Below are 24,972 nucleotides of genomic sequence, written 5' to 3'. Positions count from 1 at the left end.
CCTGATATTATGCTGTGGATATAAGGTATCCCCCAAAAGCTTATGTGTGAGAAAATGCAGAAATATTCAGAGGTTAAATGATTATATTATCAGAGCTGTTACCTAATCGGTGGATTAATCCATTTGATAGATTAATTATTTGAAAGGACTACTGTACTTGATAGCTATAGGCAGGAAGGGTATGGCTGGAGGAAGTAGGTCACTGGGAGCTTCCTTTGGGGTTTAGTATTTTTGTCTTGGCGCCTTGCTCTCTCTGCTTCCCAGCTTCCATGCCCTGAGCAGCCCCATGGTGGGACTGCAGCCTGTCAGCCTGTACCAAAGACAACATTCAGGACAGACCAAAAGCAGATGATTAGGTGGATTTCCGCTTGTATCCTATGAATATGCTGTTGCGTGCCACGTTGCTGTTGGCTGTCCCAAAACACACACCCTGAATTCAGGAACAAAGTGGCTCCAATGAAAGTGGACAGTTGAGTCAGACAAAAAACAAAAGGGACAGATCCCACAGGATCTCACTTATGTGGAACAGCTGCAGGAGGGAGATGTGCAGACTGCTTCAGGCTTGTCCATATCATTCCAGTCACAGGGGCATCTGGAGATGAAGGGAACCCCTCTGCCTCCACCTGTTCCCCTCTCTCCTGTTCTTTTCTGTTCTTTCTCCCATGTTTCTGCGGAAGTAGGAGTGGTTCTTAATAAATTTGTTTCTTACAAATCTTAAACTAAAATTAATGCTCCAAGAAAAAAAAAGTGTTTAACTAAAACTCTACAATGATGTACACAATAAAACACATTGTAGTCATGAAAACGACAGAGTAGGCTATGCTTACAGACAGGCAAAGACATTCATGAAATATAGAAAAGACTTTTGAAGAATTTGCACCAAGATCTTAGCATTAGCCGTTAACATCCTCCCTCTGCCACTTGGGTAGAAATATAAATTTTGTTTGTGTTTAAAATCATTTTGTGTAATGAATGAATACTAGTTTTGTAAAAAGAAAAGCTCATTTTAGATTTAAAAAAAACTAAAAGGGGAACAAGGATCAGCGAAGCAAACACCGATGGATGTTATACCTTTGTTGACTCTTAGAAGAGATAGTTTTTCCTCATGTACATCCAAGTGACTGGTCTGGGATAGGTGCTATTCCTGTAACAGAGAGAGGTGCTCACAGTTAGATGACACAGGCTATTAGTCATTCAATAAATACCTCTTGTTCTGATTGCCAACTCCCCACGCAATCCATGGTTTTAATGTGGTTTCTATTTGCCAGCTTGTGGCAAGAGAATGCTGATTGGCCACAGGAATATCCACTCCTTCAGAATTATATTAATCTGTGTAAATTAATTATTTGTGAGTCTAATTCCATATTAAATAACTATTATCAGAAGCATAACTTGGTTGGCCAAGGTCATAGCTCAGTTGTAGAACAGTTGCAAGTCCCTGGTTTCAATCCCCAGCACCAAAAAAAAAAAAAAAAAAAAAAAAGGAAAAAAATAAGTAAATAAACATTACTATTATTTGGTAAATGTTGTCTTTAAGTTTTATAACTGGGCTGGGGATGTGACTCAAGCGGTAGCGCACTCGCCTGGCGTGCGTGCGGCCCGGGTTCGATCCTCAGCACCACATACAAATAAAGATGTTGAGTCCGCCGAAAACTAAAAAATAAATATTAAAAAATTTCACTCTCTCTCTCTCTCTTTAAAAAAAAGATTTATAACTGTTTTCATTATATATCACATTTTGGTTTAAATTGTTTAAGGAAAGAAGTCACAAATAATATATATCAATAAAAATCAGTAGGTGTTCATATTCTAAATCAGAAAAAAATGCAAAAATGTATTATTTTAAAATAAAGCAATAAAAAAGAAGTTGTCCCCTGGGGGGGGGGAATAAAAAAGACCAACCTGGAACAGTTTACTTATTTTTTCCCTGAGGACCACACTGAGGATATCCACTAAGAGTTTGTCCTCTAGTATTTTATTCTGTTTATATGGGAGAAGTGCCTGAGTTTGCTTCTTTTTTCTTAAATAACACTTTTTTTTAATCTATATTGAATATGGCTTTTACACCTTCTGTTTATATGTTGGTTTCAGATTTCATTTTCTTCTGGAGCATTTATTCGTGCTGACTTGAGTGAATGGGGCATGAGTTTAACCGTTAGAGCATCTAGTTCAGATTACAAAAACACTTTAGGACTCTGTGGAACCTTTGATGAGAACCCAGAAAATGATTTCCATGATAAAAATGGGATCAAAATTGATCAACATTTTAATAATTGTGCTGCTTTTATTAACGAATGGAGGTAAGAAACTAATTTTCATTTGTGATTGTGTTAATATTAGACTTAAATGTGAAGAGTCTCTGACTTTGGCAGCACATTCCTGGGAAAAATGTTCTGGTTCAAATAACTTTCATTTTCTGTTTTTAATCTGGAAGGATTTTACCCGGGAGAAGCATGTTTGACAAGATGCCAATTTCTCAGACTTTGCCTGCAAAACTATCCTATTGTAGCTGCTCATTGGATACCGCCTCCAGGTACCCGTTTTCTAATCATCTGGATGGTTTTCCTCAACCAGAAATTGCTTCAGGTTGCAAAGACCTCAAACATGTCAGATTCTCTTCTTTGATACCAGAACTAGATGTCACCTCTGAATACATTAATTCAGAAGCTCTGGTTGGGAGGATAAACAAGCATACATCTAGAGAAGAAAATAATTTGAATTTCTTACTGCAAGGAAAGAAGTACATAGACCTCACCAAACGGGACGTACATTTACAATATCCTGGCAATGAAAAACAAGATGCACCAAAATATTCAGACAACGAGAAACATAAGCAGGACCAGGGTCGCCACAGCCAACAAATGAGGTGGAATCCACAAAACAGATGGAAACGGCAACATTTCAATGAGTTTCCTCCTTTGTTTGCTTTCCAGAGTCTCAGCCCGACCAACCTGGAACAGTTTACTTATTTTTTCCCTGAGGACCACTCTGAGGACATCCACCAAGAGTTTGTCCCCCAGTGGCCCACACCCTCTGGCCTTACCCAGGACAGCAGCCTGAAACTCTGTCAGCGCACGCTAGCCAACTCCAGCATAGGCAGGCTCTGTTTTGACTTTCTCGGTAAAAGACTAGACCATGCTGTAGATATGTGTGTTAAGGACATTCTGTTGAAAGATGATGTTAGCTGGGCAGAAGCAGGTGTGGCCCTTCTAGAAAATGAATGCGAAAAGAGGATTTTGGAAGAGGAGAAATATAACACAAAAGAACATGGCAAGTCAATTGAAGGCATTCTCTTGGTATTAAAATGTCCCAATTTATGCAGCGGCAATGGGCAGTGTATGGATTGGGGGTGTGCATGTCTCCCAGGCTTCAGCTCCTATGATTGCAGTGATTGGTATGGTAAGTAAACACTCTTAAACGTTAATATTGTGCAGGAAATTTGATTATGAAAATATATTTGTTCTTTTTTGACTTAATTATCTTAAGGCTTATGAAGATCGTGTAGTGATAAAAGACACAAATTAAAATGATTAATACGTTAATGATTTTCCCCAAAGTGTTTCCTTTCATTCAGAGAAAAGTTGAAGTTCTTGTAATTACTTGTAAGGCACACCATGATCTGGCACACAGAGTCCTTTCAGACTCATCTCCTGCAACTGTCACCCTCTCACCATCCCACTACAGCTACTTTGGTCTCTGCTGTTTTTGAAATGCCAGGTTTACCCTGTCTCCTGGCCTTTGCTTGCAACTAACTGGTCCTTCTACCTGATTAGAATAATCGTTTTCCTAGGACTCAAATTTAACATGTTTTAAGGACTGTGTTTATATTATCTTGTTAATCATGCTCGTTTGTTATATAGTGTAAACTATTCTGTCTCAAAATGTTAAAGAAAGAAAATTTTTTAAATGTTGACTTGGTTTATTTAAGCAGTAAACCAGTAATTCTTGATTTCCCTCCCACAACCACCATCCTTCCCTTTCCATTTACAGTCTCTCCTATTGCAGTAAATGCAAAAACTTCACTCTGATGGCCCAAGTTAAAAACTTGCAGGTGTTGACTTTTCTGTTTCTCCCATGCCTCAAGTTTAACTCCATAGCAGCAAGTCCAGTTCTAGCTTCAAAGCATTTCATTTCTTTCCTTGCTATAGCCTTGGTCCAAACCACCACTGTCTCTCACCTGGATCATCATAGATTCTCTCCAAGCTTATTTTCTATGCAGCAGAAGCCAAAGTGACCCCTTTGAAATGTAAGTCAGATCACATTGCTTCTCTGCTTAAATCCTTCAAACGGCTTGCCCTATTTTTCAGAATAAAATCCACAACTCTTTACATGGACCTCAGATAATCTGAGGCTCCCCCTCACTCTCAGTTCATTAACCGATCTTCCCCAAGTTCACTGCTCTTCCGCCACATTGGCTGCTTTGTTGTTCTTACAGATCTGCTCCTACCTCAGGGCCTTTGTACTTACTGCTCTCTTATTGGAGCATTTTTTCACCACACAACTTCACGACTAACCTTTTTCATTTCTCTGCTCAAGTGTCATATTATCAGAAAATCCATCATGGTCATTCAGAATAAAGAATAAAGTATTTTTCACAAAACCTCATAATCAAATCTTAAAACATTAATGACAGCACTGGTAGCAATATAATGACATTGTTGACATTGTTGTAGGTTTAATGGTAGGTAGCATCACATTTAATACCAGAATGCTCTTAACATTTAATGGTTTAATTAATGTAAATAGTATTTGGGGTGTACTTTGAAGTATTATTTTACACATGCTTTTCATTTGGGCTTTGAGGCATAATTATGTAGTTTTTTTTCCGGAATTAAAAAAACATGTTCTATTTGTTATAATTGTTCTCCAAAGACAAAGTTCCTGAAATCACAGAGCTTGAGAATGCTGGATTCTGTGATGTTCAAAAGCATAATTGTACGATGGTGAGAGTTTTTGGTCAAGGCTTCAAAGAATCACCTTCCATTAACTGTGAAGTTACTAAACTGCAGGTATGTTAATTACAGATTTTCTGAGAAATTATGGAAAATAATTTATAAATTATTCAGATTAATTCTGTATTGAATTAATGAATTCAGTCGGCCACATAATCCCAAAGGACGTTAGGTCCACAGAGAGTGAAGGAAGATGATTTAAGTTGCTTAACCTTGAAAACTTCCACATTTGTAAGCTTATTTGAAGTATTTTATATTATTTTTACTGAGGTATAGACCACTGTTTTCATTCATAATAAAAAAAGTAAAAGACGATCAAGCTTGAAATACTGAGGCATCTTTATATTTTAAATTGCAACACCACAAATAGTGGAGATGGATTTTAGCCAAGACATCCTGCATGAACTGTAAAATCCAGGGACATGAATGTTTCCCTTCTATAAAACAAAAAACAAGGGCTAATTATACTCATCCTTTGTATTCCTTTACTATGGATTTCAGATTGGAAAGTACCACCCTCCCCCACATTAGCATGTTTTTTCCTTGAAGTAAGCATTTTTCTTTCTTACATGACGTGAATCCCAGTTTGAACATTAGCATAGCAAATTATACCTTATTTTTGATGATTTCTAATATGACCTTCCTTTTCTTTATTCAAGTAGAAGTTTTATTTTATGGACAGCTCTTTGAATTAAGAAAGGTTTTATGTGCATAAGCTGAAAGTTAAAGTAGTGAAATAGTAAATAGTACTTTAACATTCTTCTTTCTTTTTCTCTAAGTTGATAAATCCAGATGTGGTTCTGAGATTGAGACTTTACAAGAGGAAATAATCTTTGCATGTTTTTTTGTCATAGGGTTCTGAATAACAAATATGCTTCTTTCATGATTTTAATGATAGAGTCTTTCTAAATTAGTTGCAAATTATTCTAATTCCAATGAAATAGCAAAACACACAATAGACAGATATATACGTAATTTCAACATCACCCAAGAGAGTCCATATGCTTTTGGTCTTGATAGAGTAAATTATATGACATCATGCTATAATTAAATGATTTACCAGAAGAGAATTTTATAGATTTCTATTCTCTTGGAAGTTAAATTTTGTATTTATTTTCAGCCACTTACTGGTTGTGATTTACTCTCACACTGCTTCCCTCTTCCAAAATCGTGGAATTTTTAACATACTTTGCAGAACTATAGAAATAAATCAATGTGCTTAATTACTAAAACCAAGATGAGAATGTGCATCAAGTATTTATATATATTATTACAGTGTATTATTACAGCCGTCTTCCCTGGCCCTGGTCTTGCCCAGTGCTGGGTTCTGGCTTTTGCACCATTTGTTTCACTCCTTGAGTCAAGTCTAATTGACACTATTTTAAGACTCCCCACCCCACTGCTTGGGACCTTCAGGAGGCCTTGTGCTTGGTTTGTTTGGAATGTATGTGTTTTTCCACTACCTTTCTTGTACCTGGTCAGTGAACATGAATGTATTTCTGCTCACTTTTTTAGTTGGAATTTCAGTTCCCTTTGAAGATGGGTTTCTCTTAAAAATCTAGATTTCTGAAACTAAAATTACAAGAAACCCTTCATTTCTTTCCATTTTATCAAGTACTGTTTTAAAACATGTATTTTGGAATAATTTGAACCTTGCAGAGAAGCTGTAAAAATAATACAGAGGGGTTCCCAATGATTTTTCACCCTGCTTCTTCCTGTATCTTCATCTTACACATCCATAAAACTGTTATGGAAACCAAAAAATTCAACTTGGTACAATAAAATTAAATAATTTACAGGCCTTATTTAAATTTTTCCAGGCATCCAATCTGATTCTGCAACCAATCCAAGATTTCATATTGCATTTTGTTGTCATGTCTCTTCAATCTTCTTCAAATTGTGAGAGTATATAGTTTGTCTTTCATGAATATGGCATTTTTGAAGAGTGCTTGCCAGTTATTTTGTAAAATGTTTCTTTCTTAAGATAGATAGAGGTTACATCATTCTTCCTTCATCTTTTCATGATCAGTATTTGTAATTACTGGTGATGTAAATTTTAATTACATATTTAAGGTGGCATTTCCATTAATCTCCACTGTAGATTTCCTGTATTTCCTTTTGTAATTAATATGCTATAAGAAGACACTTATAGACAATGCTAATATGATTTCTTCTTATATTTTGTCTCCCTGATTTTAGCATTCAACTATAATTTTTGCTTGCAACAGTCATTACTGTGGTATTTACCAATGGCAATTTCTATTTCCATCATTTCTTCTACATATATTTATTATCTGAAATTGTACTGAAAGGGAAAGCTTTTCCTTGTTTCATATTTGTTCATTCATTTATTCATATCAGATGGACTAAGATAATTGTTTTATGAAGAATACTTATTTTATCTTATTTGATGCTATTATTTTTGCTTGCTGCTTAAATTATCCCAGATTTGAACATTGGGAGCTCTTTCAAGTAGATTCTCATGTCCCTTTACTATGCACTCATAATTTATTGTATAATTTCTCACATTCTCATCACACAATACTGCGGACTCATCTTGCATTTTCTCTACTCCAACCATAGAATCAACCATTTCTCAAAAGAACTCTGTTCTATCTATTAAATAATGTTACTTAAAAACCATGATTTGATGATTTGGGTGCAAAGTGTGCTCATCATCGAAGACTAGTTATTGATTCCTGTCCCTCTCAATGGATGAAGCTAGGAAATACATGTTTATCTTCTCACACATACATCCCTATCCCTATCCCTATCTATCTATCTCTCATCTTCATGAGCTGATTCTGATACCTCTGATTGCAATGCATGAGGTTCATTTCAGCCTTCTCTTGTCCTTTTACTCCTTCTTCACTAGTAAAAACTAGTTCTTGTTATTTGTATAGCATGTTTTATCAATTTTAATATATGCAAATCAATTTTAGAAATTATAAACCAGGCCTCCGTGAAAAAGAAATTTGCAAAATGAGATCACAATTTACACGCAAATATTATTTACCTAGTGACTTGTGTTGGCTGTTTTCTTTCCCTCTCTTTTCAGAGTGGTCATATGTTTCTTTTGCAACAAAACTGTGGTTTATTTTAGGTATAAATTATTTAGGGGTGTGTGAAATGTGGTTCTGAAAACTGGCTCTATACAAAAGGTACACACAGAGAACTGTCACTTTCTTCTCATCCCTAGTACCAGCTTGCTATTACCCTTTATTTCCTTCCTGTTTTCTTGCATGGCCTGAAATATTTACATCCACAGCCATTATTTCCTGTTTTACCCTTAATGTGTTTTTTTTTTTTGACATAAAGGAACAGACAGCATACCTCCTTTTTTTTCATACACAAAGCATTGTATATTATAAATGCCATTTTTAAATTTTTAGTAGTAATTTTTAAAAAATTTCTTTGTTTATTCTAATTTGTTATATTTGACAGCAGAATGCATTTCAATTCGTAGTACACATATAGAGCACAACTTTTTATTTCTCTGGTTGTACACAAAATAGAATCACACCATTCATGTCTTCATACATGTACTTAGATTTATGATGTTCATCTCATTCCACCAACATTCTTATCCCTTACCCCCCCCCGTTCCCCTCCCTCCCCTTTGCCCTATTCAAAGTTCCTCCATTCCTCCCATGCTCCCTTCCCACATTATAGATCAGCATCCACATTCAGATAAAACATTTGGTCTTTGGTTTTAGGGGATTGGCTTACTTCACTTAACATGATATTCTCCAAGTCCATTCATTTACCTGCATATGCCATGATTTTATTCTCTTTTAATGCTGAGAAATATTCCAATGTGTATATATACCCAGTAGTAATTTTTAACAAATGCTTAGCTAGAAATCCAGTTACCCAATCATATCCTTCACTCTTCCCCCTAAAAGCAGAATCCAGTTTTTAAATTGCTGACTTGTAGGATTAAATCCAAGTTGTTATCCTATAAACATGTGGGCCGTTAGGAGGCAGTTCTTGCCCGTTTTAGCAGGCTTGACCTTCCTCTCCATGCTTTATTCCAGTTCCGTGCAGACATGAATTTTCACACAATGTTTTCTCCAGCCATCTTAAATCATACTCTATGTCTGCTTCCAGCATCCACATGTCAGTCTCCTTTTTACTTCAGGAGGAGAAGTATAATCCCCCACACTTTGTTTTAAACCTTGCTTGACAGATTTAGATTTAATGGCTTATTTCTTATTATACCTTATTTGAATCTCGGTTATAGTGATAATAAAATTATCTATGTCTTTTCCTTTGATCTCTTCATCAGAATATCTTCAGCACATAATAGATAATCAGAAACTATTGGTGAGTAGAAAAGAAGTAGAACCCTGTTTATTCCTTACTTGGTGCAGACCTTTCCTCAGAGGGATGGAAATTATCCCTACATCCCCAGTCATTGGCTGGAATCTATTTCCACACAAGAAACCAAGGGACCCTATATCCTCTAAGAGTAGGTATCATGACAACTTAGACATTCTTATTATCCTTCTGCTAGAGGAAAATCACTGGCAGAAATGCTATACACATCCATAAATATGCAGTTTTGTACTATGGGTCACTCTGTCAGCTATATGTCTTCAAAATAGTTTCTGGGAGCCATAGACAAGAGTGTTCTAGTCCTCCTTTTCTTTTCCTGCAAACCCACGATAGTGAAGCAGCTGCATATTGCATGGCTGATTCAGAATGGTTGGAAACATTCTACAATAAGAATTCTTTTACGAAAGTATAAATCTTGGCAACAAAATATCATTCTAGTTTTCTGTGTAGTTATCAGTACTCAGAAAATTATTCTTGCTTTTTCTCCCTAGATAGCAATGCATTTTCAATGGTGAAAATGAATACTTAAAGTGTAGTTTAAGCATGAGATAAGCTATTAAATGGGATGAACTGGCTAAAATTTTACTTTCAAATTACATCAACAAGCTTTAGCAAAATAATACTGATTATGAAGATGGTACATTTTTTACAGAATTAAGGAAAAGGATGTAGCTGAATTATCAGAAAAAAAAAACTTGAAGTTGGGACTTGGACAACATGAAGACTTAGCATGTGCACATTTGGATATGTGTGTAGCTGTTTGTCTCCGTTCTCCTATTCTTTGATTCCCTCTCCACCCCATTTTATTATATACTGGATTTCTCCACATACAGAAAAACATGATCATCAACAAGTCTTGAATCTCAAGTCATCAGAGACAGGGGGCAGAAAGGGCAGTTTCAAATAGATGGAGAAGGTGGGTACTTTTGCAGAGGAAATGAGGGTGTTTCTGGAAAGAAAAACCATCTGTTGCCTCAAGTACAATGTCAAATGATAATTTTTCTTGCTGCAAAAGTTATTGCAGAGTGACCCATAACATGTGGCCAATATTGGTAAATCCTTTGATTTGAACTACCAGAAAATTCATGATTTCCTAGGAAAACTTTACATCAAAATAAGATGCATATTTTCTTATCATTCTGAATAAAACTCACTTCCAATGTGACTTTTTTTCCTTACTATACATTCCATTATACTAGGATTATATTTTAAAATTTGTATTTCAATCGTATGAAATTCAGTACTGGAATATTTTCATAATCGTAACAGAAGTTAACTGTTTTCCCATTTTGCCTTCAGTATAATAGTAGTAAATGGGTGCTTGGAGAACCTGTCTATACACGGGCAGTTTTTCAAAACAGCAGAACTGTTGATTGTCAGCTGCCCAGTGATGTCCAGCAGTCTGATACCATGGATGTGATGGATCAGAAACCAATTATGAAGTGGCAATTAAAGGTAAAAAAAATTAAAGGTAAAAGATAACTATAAGTTAAACCTCATGTTTATAAGCCAAGCAAATTCTTATATATAGATTTTCATAATGAATTTATGAGGCTGCATTTAGAACAAATTATCTTATTATAGAACTACATCTTACAGGTATCTAATGATGGTTATAAATTCAGTAATTCCAAAACAATGATCATATATGATGGTACTTGTCAAGTTTGTGGTCTCTACAAAAATAACTCATGTACTATAAAGGTATGTATCTTTTCACTTATTTTCACATTTACATCATAGGTATTTTAATTTCCCATGCCATTGGCATATCAACTGTGTTTTTTTTTTCACCTTAATAACAGAAATACTAATAGAGAAAAACCTTCCTTAAATGCACCTAACGTTAATTGAAATGTTTACTCTTCTTATAACTCTTGTTGAAATGGTGAGAAAGATGTTTCTTCCTTAACATTTTGGAGTGCAGATTGCTTATTCCTAAAAAAATCAAAAAGGAGGTTTGCACTGAATTATTTCCTCCTTTCTACATTCACTGTTTTCTCAGTATTAATTAGTTTCCAAAAGATGTCTCTTTATGGTCCAGTACAGGGGAATATGCCTCTAATTCTAGAAACTCAAGAGGCTGAAGCCAGAGGATTATAAATTCCAGACTTACACTCTGTCTGAAAATGAAATATAAAAAGTGGTGGGGATGTAGCTCAGTGGCAGAATGCCCCTAGGTTCAATCCTCAGTATTAAAAAAAAAAGAAAGAAAAGAAAAGAAAAGAAAGATATTTCTTTGTGGTTTGTGATTACCTAATCCTCTTTGTGGCAAATGTTATACATTTGAGTACAGTTTGCAAAGTGTATAAAATTAGCACTTTTATAGAGAGTTTTCTGGCAACTAAATTCTTTGGACTATGCAAAAGCCTACCACTTGATGAATTATAGAATAATAGCACAACCTAAACCTAGTTGTTATAGCCTCACCCTCTGAACCTATCTATATCCAGACTTCTGAGTTTATCCGCAGGGCTTTCTCCCATGTGCATTGCTGAAACCTTTACCTAATATCAATTGACTTTTCAAAACCAAGGAATATATCAAGTATGTGGTGCACACCTGTGAACCAGCTATTCAAGAGTGTAGGCAGGAGAATCACAAGTTGGAGTTCAGCTGGAGCAACTTAGAAAGACCTGTTTCAAAATTAAAAAAATAAAAAATCTAGGTATGTAGTTTAGTGGTAGAGAGCCCTGGGGTTCAATCCATGGTATTACAGAAAATAAATATTCAAAAAGTATATTTTTCTAAATTTAAATTCCTTTTCTTTGAGATTAATCACATTATTTCAATAACAAGTTTTTATTGTTGAGAAATTATTGGATTTTTAGTTTTCATCAAATATTTCACTTCCACATGTTCTTAAGTACTTTAAAAAACATTGTTATTCAAAGTTGTCTTATCCTCTTAGAACTATTCTAATTTTCAAAATTATATCAAAGGAAATATTTTAAATGAACAAAATTTATATCTCCTAAAAAAGTTGTCTATTTCCCAAGTTAAAAAATTATTGCTATATTTATTGTCCTTTCTCTGTATTACAGCATTTTTTCAACTATTTTTTAATGATACCATTATGAAGTGTGAATAATAATGCTTTGGATGTATGGTCTAGTATAATGGGCTGTTAGGGAAGAGGAAGATAACTATAAATTAATATGATTTTAAAGATGTGCAAAAATGAAAAGTAGTCAAATAAATAAATTTCTTTTCTTTCTTTTTCTAGAGTCTTGTAGACCTTGATCTTGATTCCCCTGCCTCACTTCCCAACTAACTAAAATAACAGGTGTGCACCACTACACCCACCTCTGATTTCTTCATTAATAAAGCACTCCCAGCATGAATTTTAGCAGTAAAGATGACAAAAAAGAAAAGAGTGTTTTTTCCCCATGTTATTTATGAGGCATAATTTTGCACAGAGATACAACTTACATGCATTTTATTATTCCTCCAAGTTGATCAGTTTCTTAGGCATTTAAGCAGACAGGAAATACTTTATTTTATGACCTGGATTTGTGATCATGAAGTGTGAAAAAATGTTGCAGGAGAATACAACAGACACTAGTATGGCAGTATGTAAAAAAGTGGATGTGGAACCGATGTGAATCTGCAATATGTATACGGGGTAAAAATGGGAGTTCATAATCTGCTTGAATCAAATGTATGAAATATGATATGTCAAGAGCTTTGTAATGTTTTGAACGACTAATAATAAAAAGTAAATAAAATAATAATTTCAACATCATGCAAAAAATGTTATCTGATCAAAATTGAGTTGTTATTATATGCTTTTATTGGAATCATAAATATATATGCTGCTATAAGTTTATGTACAGGTTTTTTATACACTAACTACAACTTTTGTTTGTTAATGTTTTCCTTTTTAAAAAATTTTTACTAGGAGAATGTTTGCATTATCAGTGGACTCTGCTACACTGAAGGGAATAGAAATCCTACCAGTCCTTGTTTGATCTGTAGATCCCAAATCTCAAAATTCACCTGGTCATATTTAGAAAGTAAGTTATTCTTGTCTATCCAAACATCCCTAAACAAGATTGTTTTAAACTACAAGTTACATAAATGTGTTTAAAGTTAATAAATACTGAATTTCATTTAGCATCTTTCTTAATGCTTACAAGAACCTGTATATTTTTCTATACAGTCCTGCACCAGATAATGTCATTTTGTTCTACACAGTGTGCAAGTACAATAGTAGAACCAGAAGATGTGTCATCTAGTGATGTCATAGCTGTCTTAGGTTTTGCTTTTCTTTTCTTTTTTTTTCTTTTTGATAAGCATTCTTTGGATAACCCAGTGTCAAAATTGCCTGACAGTGCATTTGTCAGAACTTATGCCTGTCATTAAGTGGCACGTGACTATAAATAATTTTTATAACAATAATACAATAGAACATGAGATACTTATTTTAATATTTGATAGGGAAAGCAATGTGAATTATTTTTAATATATATTTTAAACTGTAGATGAAAACAATACCTTTATTTTGTTTATTGATTTATTTTTTTAATGTGGTGCTGAGGATCAAACCCAGGGCCTCACACATGCGAGGCAAAGCACTCTACCACTGAGTCACAACCCCAGCCCCAGCAATGTGAATTATTAATTGAAGAAATGGAGTTTGTTAGTTCAATTACACACCATTTCTTATTCCTAGCCTTAATTCTGTTCAGTTTCCTGATAAATCATTTAACTATTGAAGTTCTAGAGGATATGCACTTACCACTTATTAAATAAGGTATCTTGACTTAATTATCTATAAAGTGCCTTCCAACACTACTATTCTGTGATGTCATGAGTATAATATTGTATACAAATAATATTGAGATTTTTCATTTCATCCAAACAGCATTCCAAATTGTGTACCATATACCAGGTAACCTTTTCACTTTCCTAAACACAACTAGATATGATTCTACATGGGTGCCCAAGTTCTCTTTCCTCATAGGATGATCAGACATTATTAGTACAATGGAACATGATTATTCCCTGATGCAATATAATTTTATCTGAGTAATAAAACCTATACAGCACTTTATGATACCATTAAACTGTCATTATATGTGTAAATTTCATTACTATATTAGATCATTTGCCAGATGATTTACTGCTTAGGTGCTAGACTCATGAAATATTTTTGGAAGACAATGGAAATTTAAGGAAGAAATCAGTGCAAGAGACAAGGAAATGCAATATAACTTCTGAATTAGTGTCTGTTTTAGTGACTATGATATAATTGATTCAGTAGTAAGCCTTAGTGTTCAAAGATATAAAGGGTCATAACATATCTTGTTTCTAACCTCATCATATTGAGGTTGTGGAAATTAGAACAGATAAATCAAACTGTCTGTATAAGGATATACAGGGCAGAACAGGAGCCAGAAATACAGTCTCTTGGCATCAGTGCACCAAGGATACAAGCAGAGTATTTGTGACCAATATGATGAAGTGTGGCTTTTTATTCATTTATTAAGCCAGTGGGCAAGAAAGACAGATAGTTTTTTTTAAACATAAGAAGATATAAAAATATAGTTTAAATTGTTTCATGAGCTTAGAGGGAACTCTCCCTATCTCCTGAAACAGCCACTATAATAACCTGTGAACTCAGCCACTGGAAAGACCTCAGAGGAATAGGAATTTGGTATGATTGATGGCTGAATCAAATTCTGGGGAATCAAATGAGGAATGTAACTGGGATCTTAAAGGAAAAATAAGAGAAAGTGAGGTGCATGGGTAGAAAGTGAGGCTTAAAAATACAAGAGTTCAGAGGCAGGAGGAGAGAGAGAGGGAGCGGGAGAGCTTGCAAGCACATGCAAGCAGTGAGATGATCAACACAGAAGTAATTTAAGACGGAAGAGGAGGTGCATTCTGACTGGGCAGTGCAAATTTGCTTGTGTCTTTTATGTTGTATCCAAAGTGTTTTTATACTCTAATAGCAAATTTGAGGTCTGCATCTATCAGTTAATTTTATATTTTCTTAGAGTAGAATTGATTATTCAGAATGTTTAAAAAATGAAAGCAACTAAGAGAACTGGTAGCAGAATATTTAGGTGTCTTTTAATTTTCTTCATTCTTTTAAGTGAATATGTTATCATTTTGAATTATGAATATAAATTTATTTTTACTGAGTTGTTGAAAGAATGCAAGTATTGATTGCACCAGGGATTTTTGCAAAATCAGGGTTACTATACTTAATGATAGGAATTTATTCATTCAAATAAATTGTTAAGCATTGAAAGAGCACAACTTCATCTCCAATTGTTTTACTGAGGAAAGACTGACTTTTCTAACACATTCAACATTGGAAACTTTTCACAAGTTTTCACAGACAATGCAAGAAGTGGATAAAAGAAGTTGTCATTAAGCGAAGGCGAAAACCATTCTAAACAACCATTTCATTGTTTAAGAAAAAAGTCACTGAGTTTTTAAATGAACTACAAATGAATTCTCTAATATGATAAGCTTTTACTTTAAATGTTAATGGACTTTTAAGTCACCTTATTTATAGGCAATTTTTTTATGTACTTGAAGGGTCAAGTTGAATCATAAATGAAATCTAAGCAATGACCTTACATGTGATTATACAGTAAAATTTAAAAACAGCCCAGTTTTGTCCTCACAATGCATGACTTCTCTGTGAGGACTTGGAGGTCTTAAATAAATAATAGAAGAAACAAAAAAAAAAATGAGCCTGGTAGACATATTTCAAAATAAATCTCTTGAACTCTTTAATCTGTATTCTGTTTAGGCAAAAACTGCCAGGAAGATGCTGATGAGTGTGCATCTGGGCCTTGCTTTCCAGGAGTAGAGTGCTTCAGTACCTTTGGCTCCTATCATTGTGGTTCATGTCCAAAAGGATTTTATGGTGATGGGAAAACCTGTCATGGTAAAAGTTTATTTTCTGCTGTGAGATGTGTTCTGCTGTATTTAATTAGCTCAAATCACTCAATTCCATTCTCTTTCTTACACACTCATTTGGTATATATGCATTAAGTATTGTGCAATACACTAGATGCATGGGATGCAGAGATCAGACATGTCCTCTGATTTAAGGGGTTAGGGTGCAATAGCACTAATCCTTTGGTACAATATAATATTCTGTGTCTTGTGATAGAAAAGGGACTAGGTGGAATCTTACACAATGTGTTGTGTTTACCTGGAGGGATAATGAAAAACTTTAAAAAGGAGATATCTAGACTATAGTAGATATACAACAGCTGAATCTAATGTATGAGATCAAGGGGGTGAAAAGCATTGCAGGAAGAAGAAATAGCCCAAGCAAAAGCCCAGGGCCATGTAATACCACAGCACATCCTGAGCACTGAACAATTCAGTGTGCCTGGAGGACCACAGGCCCGAAGAGCTGCTGCAGGAGTTGAAGCTAGAGAGGTAGCCAGCATGTAGACCAGCAGCAGTCCCTTAAAGTTTTGAAATAAGAGAGAAACATGTTAAGACTTATATTTGAGAAAATTTACTCAAGTAATATAGACAATAGACCATCTGTGGGTAAAGAAATGTGAAAGCCTGAAGGTGGGAAGAAAAGCAAAGCCAAGATAGTATTTCAAATATGTAGGGAGAGATGAAGATATTCTGCCTTAAGGTAAGATAATGAGAAATGAAAGAGATGCTAAAGAAGCAAGCTGATAGTACTTGGCTTGGTCAGTAATTGGATTAGCGTAGGAAAGAGAGTCATTTAGTTGGAGGTATTTGATTTAGGTGAATGGTATGTGGAATTGGCACTCACATTGTTGTAGACTGAACTACATTCCACTAAAATTCCAACATTGAAGTTCATAGGGTTGCAGGCGGTGATAAGAGTAGAGTCCTAATCCAATAGGATTAGTGTCTTATAAGGAGAAACACCAGAGAATTATTTATCTCTCTCCTTTTTTTTTTTTTTTTTGATTGAACTGGTGATTGGACCAGGGATCTTTCTGTCTCTAAGCTTCATCTCCAACTTTTATATTTTTTATTTTGAGGCAGGATTCCCCAGGTGATCAAGCTGCCTTCACACTTAGCAATCTTCCTGTCTCAGCCTCCCAGATAGCTGGCTTTATAGCATTGTACCACCATGCCCAGCTCACCAGATAACTCTCTCTGCCAGGTGAGAACACATTGAGAGCATGTCTATCTCCAATACATGGAGAGGGTCCTCACACAAAACAAAACAGGCCAGCACCTTTCATCCAGAGCTTTCCAGCCTCCAAAACAGTAAGGAAGTGAATTTTTGTTGTTTAGTTCACCCAGTCTATGGTATTTTGTTATGGCAGGTTGATCTGATTAAATATACAGGAAGAAGTAATAGTTTGGGAGAAGAATTATAGTGAATTCAGTTTGGTTACTAAGAGACTAAAGGACAATGGAATACCCACATGAAGCTCAGCAGAGAGAACTAAGTTAAATATACAGTTATTATGGTCATCAGCTATGAGATGACATTACCAAGGGAGAATATGGAGGAAAGAAGACCAAAAAAAGGTGGACATCAATATTTTAAAAGATTAAAAGAGAAAAGTAAGTTATAGAAAACAAAATCAAAGAATTACATCTTTGGTGTAATTTAATGAGATCTACTCTGATGAAAAATAGATACTAATGACATAATATCACCTTAAGCTTCAAATTGGGTTGAATGTGTCTAGCACTGGAGATGACAGCTCTGAGGAACACAGGGCAGAGGGTAAGAGGATTCCTCACTACTTCAACTGCTTGCATTTCTCCTTCAGTATCCAGTTCCTAATATTAACACTTTCTGCTCTCTGACTAACATCCCTCCTTTCCAAACAAAGAGGATTGTTCCCTCAGTAAAACTTATATCAAGGTGACAATTAAACCTAACCCCATTACACATGAGTGACTCAGAGCTTTCTTAACCTTGTCAGAGATATTTGTGTATTTCACAAAGATGCTTATTGCTGCAGAAGAATTGGTTGTTGGTGATTACTTAGTTAATGCAGGCACCAGAATTTGAGGAATATAAAAATAAGCAGAACTGGGTTTGGTGGTGCATGCCTGTAATCCCAGTGGCTCAGGAGGCTGAGGCAGGAGGACTGAAAGTTCAAAGCCAGCCTCAGCAAAGATGAGGCACTAAGCAATTCAGTGAGACCTTGTGTCTAAATAAAATACAAAATAGGGATGGGGATGTGGCTCAGTGGCCAAGTGCCCCTGAGTTCAATCTCTGTACCTCCCCCACCCCCACCCCCCAAAAGTAAGTAGAGCAGGGTTTGTATTCTTGAGGTTATTGTTAACCAGTAGGAGAAAGACATGCACAAGAGTCAATAATACAAAGGACAGTCCTGTGAAAGAACCTAGGTGGTCCAGATGGATTTGGTGTGTTGGGACTACTGAAGAAAACTTTCTTACTCAGATCAGGCTGCCGTAACAGAATCCCACAGACTGAGTGGTAAATCTCAAACAGCAGAACTTTGTTTCTCATAGTTTGGAGACAGGGAGTTCAGATGAAGTTGCTGGGTTTGCTGGTTTGGGTTGAGACTTTCTTACTGGCCAACAGAAAGCTGCCCCCACTGGGCCCTCCCTCTCTCTGTGTGCTCTCCTGGAGTCTTTTCCTCTTCATAGGCCAACAAACCTATAGGACCAGAGCCTCATTCTTCTAACCTCCTGTAACCTAATCACTTCCCTCCTCCTGTCTCTAAATACAGCCGTGTAGAGTTAGGGCTTTGACATATGAATTTTGAGGCACTCAATTCAGTCTATTCCAGAGGGTTTGCTAATGAGAGGATATCAAAATTTATTCTTTAAGATGCAAAAGAGTTCCATGTGACATGTGTATTATATGTTTTTATATGTTCTTATATGTTTTTATTCATGATGCTTTGATTTTGTGATATTTTTATTCTGATTTGTTTCTGTTTTTTGTGTACCACTTACAGCTGAAATAGAGTTTTTAAATGAACTTACTACACAAATTGCAGTTCTCACAAGGTCTCACAAAAGTGTAACTATGGAAGAGGATGGTAAAAGTGCCAAACAGGGAGAAAACGACGTTAAGCCAGCAAGCAGAAATGCCTCTAGTAAGTAGTAGTGATTTTAGTTGAAATACGGTGACAAATGTATTCACTTTTTCTTTTTTTTTTTTTTTTGCTAATCTATTGAATCCTCTGGATCATATTCTAGAAAAATGCATTCACTCATGTCATATAACAACCAAATGATAGTATCATTTAAGGTGATTTCAGAAAATCATACTAATTATTATACTTTAACTTTCATGCTAGCTACTATTCTATGCTATCTTGAGTGCCCCAACAGGTAGCCATATAAGATCCTTGAAGGCAGGAGCAGTGTCATGACTTCCCTTTACTTTGTCACTCCTCATATAGTGTTACACATGTAGATGCTAAATGAAGGCATGAATAACTCAATGCCAAATACTGTGGGTAGAGCAGAACATTAATAAATGCTGTTGACTAACATTTCTATTTCTTTTTTTTTGTTGTTAGACTTGAATTTTCAGCCACTGTCAACAGAACATTCACTAACTGGTGCAAGCTTTACCCCTAGTCCTCCTCCGTTCAAAAGGTTCTTGAGTACAATGAACATCTCCTACCTGTCACCGACATCAATTACAACTCAGATGGATACTTCAAAGAAGTCTGTTTCTCAACAGATACCTGGTTATGAACATGTGGATCATATTCTCAGTGCAGATCTCACTGTGGATGAATTGGAAGATCCTACAAACCACAGCCATTCTTTAAGCATTAATCTCAACAGTTCTCGTGGCCAAGGGAGGGATATTTTCCATAGCACCATCCAAATAGAGACAGGAGAATATCATTCTTTCATTAACAGTTCTTTGCAAAGTTACACACAAGACGAAGATGAGTTTGTAGCATCAGTTACTAAAGCAGTCACTATTCTGCCACAGAAGTTTGGGTCAACCGAAATATCGACTTGTGCTGAGTCGCCTTGTTTTCTTGGTGTTTCCTGTGTGCCAACCACAGGTGGCCACTTCAAGTGTGGACGCTGCCCCACTGGGTATTATGGAGATGGTGTCAATTGCAGAGGTACTATGAAAATTTTTCAGAAGATACAGAGAAAACTACCTCATTCCAGTTTTAGTCACTAAGAAGATACACTTTTCCACTTACTAATTTCTCTTCCTTCCACTTTGTTCAATATGTTTTGAAAAAAAGAAGCAAAAGTGGGTTTTCTAAGTTTCTTATTTAAAGTGTTAATATTATATACTATCACAACAATATGATATATAAATATATTTATTGAGTACCTACTCTGTCCCAAGGTCTTCAGAAACATTCTGTATCAGTTATATATGATCAACAACTCCATATAATAAGTGTTATTGTTCCCAATAGATAGATGAGATAGTGGAGTTTTGAGGGACTGACTGTCCTGTTATTAAGCAAGTAATGAAAAAAAACAAGGATGTCAATATAGATCTGATTAACATTGTGGCCTGAGTTATTTTTAGTTCAAATGCACAGTTAACATTTTAAATTACTCTTTCTGATCTATTTACTTATTTGAAACTTACACAGTTGTCTCTGTAATTCCTCCAATTCTTTGGAGTCTTAAACAAGTTTTGCATCATTTTAATTTTACAAGTATTTTTATATCTTTCCACAATTATTAACATTGTTTTATCTGATACAAATCAAATTTTTGAGTCCTGTAATTTAGAGTCTGGTTTTTATTGTTGCTGTTGATATGAGTTTGATGTTCTTGTTTTGTTTTGTGTTTTGTTTTATTTGAGACCAAAATTAAGTGAGACAGTTGTTGGAATATTCTTATGTTTCCCATATTACCTAAAGGAAATTTGTTTTTCTTCTTTTTTTCCATAAGAATAATAACTCTCAATACTTACATTATATAATACCTATAAGAATTCCTTAACAAATGTAACAAATGAAAAAAAAACAATTTCATGTATATTAGATACCACAGGAAGTGTTAAATGTCCAGTAGAATATATCAGGTAGTAGAGAAGCTTAAGGAATCAACCTCATGATGTGTTCTTTGAAAATCTGATTATCCTTATTATTTATTAACATTTAGCTGATTCATATCTGAAATTTCATTGCCCCCTGAAAAAACACTGTAATTTCAGGTAGGGTTAGGTTCTGCCTCTAACAGGCACCATCTCGGGAGTAATTATTACATTTGGCACTTCTTTCTTACTCTAAAAACGATTTTCCTCAGTCATTCTAATGAATAAAAATATTAAGAAGACCATTTTAAGGGTGAATGGCCATTATTTAATACCTTATCAAAATGTTACAATTTGAGAAATTTTAAATTTCATTATAAGTAAATAATTGAGCGGCATGTATATATCATGTCAATGGTTCAGCCATTTCTCCTTGATTTTTGCAGCCATTTGTAGACATCCATGTGGAAGGAGCAGGGAATGTGTGGCACCAAACATATGCAAATGCAGACCAGGTTATACCGGTTCTAACTGCCAAACTGGTAGGTGTATCATTCATTAAATTGAAAAATGAATTTTACTTGATAATTGATATTTCTAAATGGGTTTATTTTATACAGCTGTATGTCAGCCTGCTTGCAAAAACCATGGGAAATGCACGAAGCCTAACGTCTGCAAATGTCCTCCAGGATATGGTGGAACAACCTGCAATGAAGGTGGTAATCCAAATTGAAAAATCAACTAATAGGGTTAAAATAAAATGTTATTTTCTCTAATAGGCTTTTATAAGATAATTCAGTTTCACTGTGTATATACTAATATGTAGTTATTAATATTGGTGAAAGAGCCCACTTTTAAGTGTTCACTAAAAACAATTCATTTGAGAATTTTAAAAACTTAAGTTTCAGAAATCAGAGATCCAAAGAATAGTAGCTTTTCTTTGGTGAAATTATCTTCTGAAATTTTTTGAAGATTTGGTTTTAGGGTATCATATCTCTACAAATAAGAAGATATAAGGTGGTAATAAGAAGAAACTTAAAAAATTAATTTTAAAAATACATCTTTAGCCATATAATTTGCATGACTTTAGGTGAAATATTAAGTGGAGAGTGTATGAAATAGAATTCCTAAAGCTAGGTTAATACTTTAAAGAAATGAGTTAGTTGATATTTTTAAAATAGTTTTTTTAAAAACAATGTATTTTGGTAGATGGTACATATGATTACTAATAAACTGAGTCATGTTAAATGCTTTAATGACAAGGCAAGCAACAAATTAACAAACTAAAGTTTTTAGGTCGAACTGGAACTTTCAACAGTAGCCTGTGGTGATAGCCATGAAAATATAGAAATATTCTTTTTTTAGGGTAGAAATATGTAAGTCCAAGATTCATTTTACAAAAGAAGCCTAAGATGATATATTTCCATCAGTTAACCAAATTTTTATAACCTTTTACACAACTGTCTGTGTTGCATTTTCTAGATTTATTTTATAAACCCAAACATGCTGATACCTGGTGAGGGTTTCAGAGTGTGAATCCACACAGTCAGTCCCTCAGAGCTGAATCTCATTGTCAAAGAGAACTGAAGTCATTATAAACTGCTCTTACAATAGGCTTTATTGTGACTGTGCTTCTTAAATATAAATGGATAATTCATTGTGATTATTATTAAGATCTGACTTAATAATGTAATCTGTTCCTGCAGAACATTGTAGCCCACTTTGTCAACATGGTGGCACGTGCTTGCCTGGCAATCTCTGTACTTGTGCTTATGGTTTTGTGGGATCGAGGTGTGAAACAAGTAAGCCAAGCTCCCCTTGCAGTCTGCTATAATGAACTTGCTGCTTTGATAAACTTTTCTTTAACACTAAATGGAATGAACCCAAACCTAAGTAAAAAACAGTCTTTCATAATCTATGATGACAGTTCCCATCCTGGGTAGCATTGGGAGCAGTTTGTTCTAAGAAATAACTATTCTTAAACCCACCTTTGAGATAAGATGAATTCAAATGTGCTCATTTGCAGATAAATTTATCTCATTTCATTTATGTCTATAGTCACTTTCATCAGTAGCTAATAATTTCCCCTAAGAGCCAATTTTGTTGACTGTTCAGTTCAATGGTTTTCTCCTATCCCCAGCTCTATTAGTGAGAAAATAACTGAATATGAAAAGGGAAGAGCATTTAAAGCCAAAGTATAAATTATTCCCATTTTATTCATTAGCAAAAACATTTGGCAGTCATGAGATAATTATATAATAGTTAGAATGGTGGTGAGCATTCTTAGCCTAACTTGTCTTTCTTTTATCTTCACTGTGGGTCTTAGTGGTTTGCAACAGGCACTGTGAAAATGGAGGTGCATGTCTCTCACCAGATGTTTGTCAATGCAAGCCTGGTTGGTATGGACCCACCTGTAGTACAGGTAAAATCAGAGTTGTTTGCAATGAATGTGTCCGTTAAAAGAAATTTAAAATGTGCCAATGTTCTAAAGACTTGCATCTAAGAAATGAAACTGATCTGATAAGTAACTTTCATCTTCTTATATTGGACTGGATTATGTCTTATAGCTTTATTGTTATCCAACCATAAACACCCTGTTTCATTAAACGTCCAATCAATTCTTAGTTATACAGACAACCATCCTGTTATTCCATTTATTTATCACAATATCAGATTCGCTTTTTTCATGTTTAATTAATTGGCAGTTATTCTAATGACTTTTCTCAATGAAAATTTAATTCAACATTCATAGTTTGCCAACTGTATGTGAAGCATGATGCAAATGGAAACAAAGATCAATTTGATTTTGCCCTCATTTCAAGTAGAATATTGATAGTTAAGGAGACCTGGGACGCAGCTGTAAAAAACACAAGACCAGGACAAGTTGGGTTATGATAAGTAATATCATTGAAGCACAGTTCCTTGAAAGCAAAGATGGAAATCAGTTCTGGCAAATGGAGTTTGGAAGAAAATAAAATTCTAGTAGACTTTGGAATACGCTGAAAAATGGAATGGGGTGCTTTTTAAACAAAATAAAGGTAATAGAGTAAATACAAAGAAATGTTTTTGAGAGTGCTGGGACCTGAGTAGTGTCCCTGTTTCATTTGGGAAGGAGACAAAGAGGTACACCTAGCCCCACTGGTTCTAGCAGGTTACAAGCCATCTCATTAGTGCTATTGAATGAATCATGTGCTCTTAACTTAGTCTTTTTTTTTTTTTTTTTGAGCTTACCAAGGGCATTCTAAATTCTACTCACACACTCCACATTCTAAGTTTAATATTATTTGTAAACTTAATAAATACACTTTGAAAGCTATTATGCAGTTATTTCATGCTTCATATGTTTGGCAAAGTCTAATGAATTATAGGTGCTCCATTTTGTATGGAGCTCCATTTCTGTGCAGCTTTCCTTTTAAAATTTAATTTTTAAAATAATAATACTTTTATGGTCTCTTTCCCTTTTGCTGTTCATTAGCTTTGTGTGACCCTATTTGCCTCAATGGTGGCTCCTGTTACAAGCCAAACGCTTGCCTCTGCCCGAATGGATTTTTTGGTGCACACTGTCAGAACGGTAATGATTCTTTCTTGATAAGTCAAAAAGTCAAATGGAATGTTAGACATCAATAGAGCTTTGAGAAAACATTAGAGAAGTTTGAAAGTGGAAGATGCTATTTGTTTCTTCTATTTATTGTGATGCTGCAGGTCTAGCCATCAAATGACCAGCTCATACAAAGGGTATTGGAGTTATTAAGTAAA

At 34.9% G+C, this 24,972-nt stretch overlaps 1 protein-coding gene across 1 annotated transcript in view; it reads left to right on the top strand.

The window, feature by feature from the left end:
* Vwde (von Willebrand factor D and EGF domains) overlaps positions 1–24,972 on the top strand; it is a 64,139-nt gene that overhangs the window by 31,333 nt on the left and 7,834 nt on the right. The window contains exons 11-23 of the mRNA XM_077796423.1: positions 2,092–2,300; positions 2,435–3,399; positions 4,873–5,009; positions 10,590–10,745; positions 10,890–10,994; positions 13,192–13,306; positions 16,057–16,194; positions 19,769–20,335; positions 21,663–21,758; positions 21,837–21,932; positions 22,923–23,018; positions 23,543–23,638; positions 24,692–24,787. Coding sequence (XP_077652549.1) covers positions 2,092–2,300; positions 2,435–3,399; positions 4,873–5,009; positions 10,590–10,745; positions 10,890–10,994; positions 13,192–13,306; positions 16,057–16,194; positions 19,769–20,335; positions 21,663–21,758; positions 21,837–21,932; positions 22,923–23,018; positions 23,543–23,638; positions 24,692–24,787 — 2,872 coding nt within the window. The remainder of the gene's footprint in view (positions 1–2,091; positions 2,301–2,434; positions 3,400–4,872; positions 5,010–10,589; positions 10,746–10,889; positions 10,995–13,191; positions 13,307–16,056; positions 16,195–19,768; positions 20,336–21,662; positions 21,759–21,836; positions 21,933–22,922; positions 23,019–23,542; positions 23,639–24,691; positions 24,788–24,972) is intronic.

The sequence above is a fragment of the Urocitellus parryii genome, chromosome 3 (assembly GCF_045843805.1).
Source record: "Urocitellus parryii isolate mUroPar1 chromosome 3, mUroPar1.hap1, whole genome shotgun sequence".
Taxonomy (NCBI): Eukaryota; Metazoa; Chordata; class Mammalia; order Rodentia; family Sciuridae; genus Urocitellus; species Urocitellus parryii.
The sequence above is the reverse complement of the archived record's forward strand: the minus strand, read 5'-3'. Positions and strand labels throughout refer to the sequence as shown.